Here is a 9,429-nt window from a genome sequence, read left to right as displayed (position 1 = left end):
TATAGTTTTCATTTTAGTTTCCATTTAGTTTTCGTCAGTGAAAAAAAGGTAAGTCGACGGACATTTTTCGTCAGGAAAACAACAGTGTTCAGTGTATGTGTAGAGGTTGTTGGGTCTGTAAAAGTGTCATGTAGTGGTCGTTGTGTCTGAAAAAATGTTTTTATATATCTGAAGTGTATTGTGAGTCATGTCTCCAGCTCTTCTCCTGCCTAGTCTTATACACTCAACTTGAAAAATGCTGTACTATTGTAGTTATGTCAAGCTGTTTTCCTGTTTTTTTTTGTTGGTTTTTTTGTGTTATAATTTTTGTTTCTTTCTTCTGTTTTTGTTTTCATTGATTCGTATGTTTGATTTGTGTTTGATTATTCATTATTTGGTGCAAAAAAAAGAAGATAACTTTTGAATAAAAACGTTAAAAAAATAAAAGAAAACCACAGTGTTGTGAAGGTATAAACACGACGTACTGTTGACGGAGATCTTGGCGGCCCACTTGGAGGTCCCGTCCAGGACGCTCTGCTTGATGCTCTTCAGGTGCTGAGCGTGGAGCAGTTTGGTGACTCCGAACACCAGGCGGACCTCCTGGAACACCTCGGGCCGGTTCCTCTCCCGGGTCTTCATGCGGTCCTTCATGGCCGTCATGATGTGGAGGTTGCGGTCCTCCGAGCCGGACTTATTGGAGCTCTTCTCCGCCGCTCCTGGTTGGTCAGAATGAGGGGCGAGAAGACATGTGACATGTGACGTAAGCCATTTTGGGTGATTTAAAAAACTAATACTGTAATAATAATAAAAATCACACCCCTGTGAAGTGAGCGGTGCAACTGTTGCACTGCTCACTTCATAGGGGTGTGATTTTTATTATTATTATTTATTTATTATTATTACAGTATTAGTATTTTTCTTATGGAAGCAGAGAGTCTACTGTTTCATACGGTATATAGTATGTACATGTCGCTATAGGCCTTATTTTGTGAATAATAGTTCTTCGGGTCCATGCCTTCTCTAAAGATCTCTCTGGTGGGCGCAAGCTGCATTCAATAACCAATTACTGACAAACTGTGCATTCAATGTGTACTGTTTTCCTCCTAAAAGTAGACATTCAGGGCTTTCATTCTGTGTATAGTATGTATAGGATATTATTTGTGTTCATTTTTATATGTCTGTCAACTTCAACCTTCCATATCTCTGCTGTCTGTTCAAGCGAGCAGAGTTCAGGCAAAAGCAGGTGTTACAAAAAGGTCAATATCTCCAGAATGGAACATGGTAAAATCAAAATGTCTTTTTAAAATTGAAGTGGACAAGTTAGGCTTTCTTTTGATGTATGCGTGTGATTCTCGCTATAAGAGAAAATGTTGCTGTGGGCCCGACATTTTTTTTCTTCCTTCAATGTAAAGTCCATAGCACACCAGGGCTGGGCCTGGATGAATACCGTAGCAGTCAATGTGTTAATGTAAGTCGCTCTGGATCAAGAGCGTCTGCTAAATGCCTAAATTGTAAATTGTTGCGAACGCAGTGAGCACTTACTATGAGACCTAGCAGATCATGTCTGTCTGTCTGTCTGTCTGTCTGTCCCGCTATCCAAATATGTAGTGTGTTGCATCAGCAATCACTCAGCTCCATATATGGGCACAAAAGGGGCACCATATAAGGAGTCCCCAAAGCAGCTATACGTCCAAAACCCAAATATGTACGAGCTGCGTTCGCTTCCCGCGTTTGCGCGTCTTACTCGTAATCAATCAATCAATCCATCAACCGACCAACCAATCAAACGTCTCCGGTCACTCACTCTGCAGGCAGTCGGCGTTGAGCAGCTCCTGGCACTTGTCGTGCACCTTGACGCCGCACTCGGAGCACCTGAAGCCCTGGCGCGCGAGGCCCCACAGGAGGCCCTCGCACTCGTAGCAGTACGTGGGCGCCGTGGCGGTCCACACCTCGAAGCGGTGCGGCGTGGTGCAGGAGATGGGGTAGATCAGGGACTGCACCGTGGTCTTGTACACGCACGTCCTCTGTGGGAGAGGAACGGAGACACAAAACAAACACCCCTTAACCCATTCTGACCTGAGATCAGATTCATACGAGGTTTCCACTGGACACACACACTGGTCTGATTATAACCCATTCTGACCTGAGATCAGATTTTAAAAAATGTCAGTCGTTCTTCGATTTTTCAAAAACAGCAGACCTACAAGCTCATAGTAGGTCTGCCACTCGGTGGCGCGCTATGAGCTTGTAGATCTGCTATTTTTCAATAGCTAAAGCATAACATAATGCTAACACCAAAAGGGGTTCCCGTCTAGAATGGGTTAAAACACAATCAGTGCCGGAAGTGCTTCAAAATAGGAGCTCTACAAAAAGAAAAGTTGACTTTACATTGCTAGCTTACATTGCGATCATTTTTCATTTATACGATATATATGATCCAATAAGCGTTATATATTTTGCGGGAGAGACGGATGAGACACACACACACACACACACACACACACACACACACACACACACACACACACACACACACACACACACACACACTCTGAACTCAGATAACAAACTGGAAGTGACTCACACCACTTGTGGTACCTCTTAATGCACCTTAACACATCTAGTACAGGAAGTGCATCAAAATAGACGCTCCGGGGTGCCAGAGTAGTCGCCAGAGTAGTGATCGCTTTTACTCTGAAAGCCATGAACCGGAAACACTTTCTTAAAAAAATTGACTTGACAAAGTGAGCTCATAATCCCCGATCATCTTACTATATTTATATAAACTCCAAAAAGCGTTCATATTTTGCGGGAGAGACGGATGAGGAGCAGAAATGCAGCGCCAGCATATCGATCCATTCATCACCACGGAGAGCGCCCTGGATGAGGAGATACGAGTCATTCTTTCCGCCGCGCTAACATGGGAGTCAATGACAAGCTAATATTTGCACAGAGCGTTAGCATACGGCAAGCGAAAAGCGAAATGCCAAAAAAAAAAGAAGGAATAATTCTGAATATTATTATCTCGCCCCGCGTCGTTTGGACGTCGCTAGGACGTCCACAGACGTCTAAGGTACCACTCGGTTCTGATCCTTATGACGTTTCCAGACGTGTTTTGTACAGAATGTGTTAAGGAGACACAATCAGTGACATTATAATCCTGATTTGTTTTGTGCTTCCGATCATTTGAGAATGACGTGATCGGATCGGGGGACAATAACCCTTAACTAGAAGCATGACTCACCAGCTCCTCGTCCTTCAGGGAGGTCCTGGTGGACAAGGCATGGGCCAGGCCCGCCTTCCTGGACTGGATCATGGACTGGAAGAGAGAGAGAGAGACAGAGAGACACAGAGAGAGAGACAGAGAGAGAGAGAGACAGACAGACAGAGAGACAGACAGACAGAGAGACAGAGAGAGAGAGAGAGACAGAGAGAGAGAGAGAGAGAGAGAGAGAGAGAGACACAGACAGACAGACAGACAGACAGACAGACAGACAGACAGACAGACAGACAGACAGACAGACAGACAGACAGACAGACAGACAGACAGACAGACAGACAGCAAATGAGTGAAAAACAGACAGACAGGAGCACTGATTGCCTGGTTACGCAGTTCATTCTTCTAAAGAGTTGATTGGATTGGATTTAATCTGTCTTGCATCTAACACAATTAAACCTGAAAGGTCTATCATTTGTTCAATGAACACTTAGGGGGGTTGAACAAGTACCCTAGCCTGCCAAACCTGGAATCTCTGTTTTCCAGGGTTTATACATGTGGTTACAGTTTGTCATTGTAACATGCAGATAGGATATTTGGCTCTTCAAAGTAAGTGTTACGCGTGATAAAACCTTGGCAATACGCTGTTTTCACTATTTTCAGAAATAATTTGTTATGTGAACTATAGGGTTATAGCTATAACTACAGGCTATAGGGCGTCAGAATAGCCCACAAATGGGAATTTCTCTCTCTCTGTCTCTCTCTCTCTCTCTCCCCCTCCCTCCAATCAACCACTGGCTTTAATCAACTAATTAACGACATGCTGGGAGGTGATGGAGTATTCAGTGATGAGGCTCGGAGACAAACAGCGAACAGAACGTCAGAACTGAGGCATACAGTATAGCACCCGATATAATAAAGATTATATTTTTAATCTACAGTTTTTTCTGTAACCAGAATAAACCAGTGAGGTGTGTCACTTACCATCGCCTGACAGAAGAGGAGTCATGGAACAGAGAGGGACAAGCACACAGAGAAACGGTTAGACTTTATTTAGACTTTATACAGACCAAATGTCCACTTCAGGACAAACTATCTTTCTATGCCAAATAATGGATATAGTCATTAAAATACATAACGTACTGTATGTGTCCTCTCACTTGAGAGGTGTGGAAGTTATTTGGCGGTGAGGTGTGATTATAGTTAAGAAAATTATGAACTAAATTATGAACTGAATAAAAATTCCTGCTGCCATCTGATAATTGAGGAGTCTTGTGTGGATATATTTCCTGACTGAGCTACAGCACATTATAATGGTCAGGTATTCAATTCTTTAGCATCCAAACCCTTTCATTCAAAATGGTGCATTTAAATGGCGCCTTCATCCAAGGCGCTATACATAGATGGTGCATTACATTCACACACACATTCACACACCGATGGCGGCGGAAACCAACAATCAGGGGTTCAGTGTCTTGCTCAAGGACGGTAGGGAGGAGGACAGATTCTCACCAGCTCACTGACGAGAGGAATTGGCTTCCTCTTGCGGAGGTCAGGCATGCTGTCGATACCGAACGGTGTGGCTGCCCTATACACACACACACACACGCGCACGCGCACACACACACACACACACACACACATGTACGCACACACACACACACACACACAGTTACAAAAAATAACGTGAAAATAACAGTGGATGCATACATACACACGCAGGCGCACACATTCACACAAGCATGAACTCACGTACACACACACACGCCTAAACAGTTAAAACAACAGTGGATGCGTACATACACAGGCAGGCTCTCTCACACACACACACACACACACACACACACACACACACACACACAAACCCTGGCTTGGTCCATGGGTGTCTGCTGGGGTCGCCATCTTGATCTTGCGTCTGAAATGCAGGTCAAAGATCAGACATTTATTAGCTGCCAATTTCATTGACGGCTATGTTGAGATCATGCACACACAACAGGGACAGGACAGGACAGGACAGGACAGGACAGGACAGGACAGGACAGGACAGGACAGGACAGGACAGGACAGGCTGAGTTTCAGTGAGGACGGAATACGATTGGCTGAGTGTCGGTGAGGATGGAATACGATTGGCTGAGTTTCAGTGAGGACGGAAGACGATTGGCTGAGTTTCAGTGAGGATGGAATACGATTGGCTGAGTTTCAGTGAGGATGGAATACGATTGGCTGAGTTTCAGTACAGCATTTAAAGTGGAGAACGGCATCAGAAAACCTAAAAAACACTCAACATGACAAAGACAAACAGAAGTATTTCTAAATCAATATCAGTGATGCTTGCGGAACTCGACTCGTTCCTGACCGGCCGCATCCCTGTCGTGGCAATAATAATCACGTTAAACCACACCCCGCAAATACCTGTTCAAACCACTCCCTTCCCAAAAGACGCTACCAGAGCATCAAATCTCGTACCACCACCCGTCTCAGTAACAGTTTCTACCCCCAGGGGGCAGTCAGGCTGCTGAACAGCTGACCTTGAACTGTATTGCACTTCACTTCACTTGCACTTTTCTTTTCCTGTTTCTTTGTCTTTTTCTTGCACTATAGATGTTTGTTTATGTCCTGTGTATGTAAGACTGAGAGTGCTCTGAGCAAAACAATTTTCATTGTATGTATACTCTGTATCTATACACTATGACAAATAAACCTGAACCTTGAACCCCCCTCTCGTGTAATAATTGCTTAATTATGAATTCAAAGGTCTTCCAGGTGATGGATGTTTCACAGACAGGTGCAATGGAACAGCAATTAGGCATAATGCCTAATTAACTAAAGTCATTTGAGAATGTGTTTTAAAAATGTAACAGAATCTAGGCTGATGGAGATAGGGTCACTATGTGTGAGCTTTTTCCTATAATGTTCTACAATGTCATTGTGTATTTAACTGGCATGTAAAATGGTTTTATTTGTTATAGCTATAAGACACATGCAGGTCTCCACCTCGTCTGGTTTTAATGGAGATGGAAATGAGCCCCTGAATTCCACTGCCTTTTTCAATCCTCGATTGTTTCCTTAATAAAGTCTCTCTCTGCGCTTTAAATAAACGGATATGAAACAAACAACAGTGGCGCTGTCGAGCAAGATTTTCTGGGCATGCACACACACACACACACACACACACACACACACACACACACACACACACACACACACACACACACACACACACACACACACACACACACACACACACACACACACACACACACACACACACACACACACACACACGAGCACCGTCAAGGCCATAACACGTAACCGTAACGAACGACTCAGTCACAACGTCACGATCATTCAGACGAGCTGCCCAAAACGAGAAGAGAAGTAAACAAACATGTTAACCTGGTCCTCGTCTCGGCCTCCGTCTGAGAGGGTGGGGGCGAGAGAGAGAGAGAGAGAGAGAGAGAGAGAGAGGAGAGACACGTTGTTGTCACGCAGAAGGCTTGACTCATCACAGGAAATAACAAGTGCTGTCGCTGTGGCAAGAGATCAGGGGTGCGCACGCTTTTCCGACACACCGAAGATCCGAAGCGGGGGGACATGCGATGCGATGCGAAAAAGCGATGGTCCGACATGCGCTGCTCCCGTGCTTGCGGTTAGGATTGAGGTTTCGGATCAATAGTATGTCGGAACTAAAGCCTGCACCCAGAGATCATTCATCGTTTATCCCTTTTAGACCCCCGAGAACCAGATTCTTCCAAATTCTGACAGTTTTCTAGAGAAACGTATCAGTAGGTTCTGAAACCTTTATTTATTCCATGTAAACCCCCCCCCAACCCCCCTCCCCTCTCCAGAAGCAAATATTTGAGTTAAAAAACGTTCCCTGTGAAAGAATATATATTGAAATATTTTGCACACATTTCCACGATTTTTCAACAAAAAATTGCAGATCTACAAGCTCGTATAGCACAGATCTACTAAGCTCGTATATGAGCTTGTAGATCTGCTATTTTTCAACAGCTAAAAAGTTTTAAATAACGGTTGAAGAGGTTAAAAGCCAGACGGTGACACAGACGCGCAGCCTCAGGTCTCAATGGGTTAGCCCATTCTGGGCGGGAACCCCTTTTGGTGTTTTAAGCATTATGTCACACATTAGCTGTTGAAAAATAGCAGATCTACAAGCTCATAGCTCACTATGAGCTCGTAGGTCTACTTTTTTATCGTGAAAATGTGGCGCAAATCTTTGAATATATATTCTTTCACAGCGAATGTTTTTTAACTCAAATCTTTGCTTCTGGGGTCATATTTTCAGATGAGGGTCGGCAGCCAATTACATATAATCTTCAAGGGGGTCCTTGACATGAAAATGTTCTGAGAACCGCTGACGTAGAAACATGAGGTTTTTCACAAAACCGTCAGGATATTTAGAAGGTGTTTGTATATAAATCGGCCTCAGTCCAAAATGGGTTAACGTGAATAATTCATGATGTAAATTACTCTTAATATTTCCTCCTCCTCCTCCTTAAAGTCGGGGGGCTGGCCGATCCCAGCGAGATAATTAATGTCTTCTTTAACCCATTCTGGGCGGGAACCCATTTAGCTATTGAAAAATAGCAGATCTACAAGCTCATAGCACGCTACCGAGTGGCGCGCTACGAGCTTGTAGGGTCTGCTATTTTTGAAAAATCGAAGAGCGACTGACTATAGAAGACAATTTATAGAATCTGATCTCAGGTCAGAATGAAAACTGTCAGGATGTAGGAGATATTTTTAGAATCTGATCTCAAGTCAGAATGGGTTAATTGGGCAAATGGCTGGCGGAACAGAAGCCACGGAAAGCGACACGGAGCCGGGGTTGAGAGGCGGATGATGGATGGCTCTAAATGGCGTGTAATAAAACATGACATCGGCAGAGAGGCCTCGTCTGTAAACACCCTGGGGGGCCTTCTATCTATCGTGGATTATTCAATGCTAAGTAACACTAATAAATACTTATTATAGCGTACTGCAACGTGACATGATATAATGTAACTGTAGATATGGGAGAAGGCTATAGTATTTATGATCACAGGAGTGCAAGGGGACATTGATTTTTGTTAAAAGTGCTCTAAACATACATTAAAAAGCACATAGATGTGGCTGGCATGCTGTATGTATGACATACTGTATGTATGACGTCATTTCCAAAGTCATGCAAAAAACACGAGGAAAGATTTTCATTGCACGTTTTTACATGAAATGAACGAACAATGTTAAGATGACCATAAGTAAATAATAATAATAATAAATGAATGAACAATGTTATGATGACCATCGATAAATAAATGAATAATAAAATAAAATAAAATAAAATAATGCTATGATGACCATAGAAAGACAAAAAAAAAACTAACGGAACGGAAACCAAGCAAAGGGCACAAGACTGAAGCAAAGCTCATCCCAACTGAAACACTGAAACTGAAGCAGCAACACAGCCTGAGTGATGATGAGGACGCAGACGGCCCGGAGGACACACAAAGACCCAGAAGGTCTACCTGGTTGGAAGTCCTTCTCCTCGGGGGAGAAGGTAGACATGGTCTCCCTCTTCTCCCTCTTCTCCTGGAGGACCTGCTGGAAGCTCCTCTGGCTCTTCAGCCTGCGGTCATCCGTGTGGCCGTCGGTCTCCTCCGGGGGGCCCTCCGCCTCGGCCCCCGGGGGCCCCGCGGCCGAGTCCGTGTGCGGTTCGGTGACCGCCTGGGATTCCTCCTGCTCCTCTGGCGATGCCGCGAGCTCGTCTCCGGCCGAGAAGCAGGCGGAGAGGGAGTCTGCGGTGGTGCCCTGCGACAGCCGGGCGGAGACGGGCAGGGCGGTGGTGGTGCCCTGTGTGAGGCCGTCGGGCGGGGGAGACACGTCGGAGGTCGGTTCCTCCAGGAACTGAGGGGATTGAGGGTCCGAACAGGGAGGGGGGGGTTGACGACCGTCCGCAGGCTCCACCGTCAGGCCGCTATTGGACTCGTGACGCGACCGCTGCGTTACGTGGCAAGGATCAGTCCGGTGTGGAACAACACGGTGTCGGTTAAATCCCTCCGTAGCCGTTCTGCCGTCTACGTCTACCGCGACGTTCAGAGGAACGTCTTGAAACGCGTTGTTGTTGTGAGAAGCGCCGTCGCGCCGGTGGGCCGACTCGGCCACTTCAGACGCCATCGACGTTTCCAGCTCCATCTCCAGGGATCCCGATGTTTCCAGCTTACGCAGCGCCC

The 9,429-nt window shown here is 45.2% G+C and overlaps 1 protein-coding gene across 1 annotated transcript in view; it reads right to left on the bottom strand.

Annotated features, from left to right (window-relative positions):
- The window catches only part of LOC308330371 (protein unc-13 homolog B-like), a gene marked incomplete at both ends in the record, with an annotated part of 61,113 nt that extends 56,357 nt beyond the window's left edge, over positions 1–4,756 (bottom strand). Inside the window, 5 exons of the mRNA XM_080785217.1 lie at positions 465–695; positions 1,784–2,003; positions 3,224–3,298; positions 4,181–4,186; positions 4,709–4,756. Coding sequence (XP_080641343.1) covers positions 465–695; positions 1,784–2,003; positions 3,224–3,298; positions 4,181–4,186; positions 4,709–4,756 — 580 coding nt within the window. The remainder of the gene's footprint in view (positions 1–464; positions 696–1,783; positions 2,004–3,223; positions 3,299–4,180; positions 4,187–4,708) is intronic.
- Positions 4,757–9,429: the final 4,673 nt, after the last annotated feature.

Source organism: Protomyctophum bolini (assembly GCF_963924005.1).
Source record: "Protomyctophum bolini genome assembly, chromosome: 16".
In the NCBI taxonomy this organism is placed as follows: domain Eukaryota; kingdom Metazoa; phylum Chordata; class Actinopteri; order Myctophiformes; family Myctophidae; genus Protomyctophum; species Protomyctophum bolini.
This window is presented reverse-complemented; position numbering and strand designations above follow the sequence as displayed.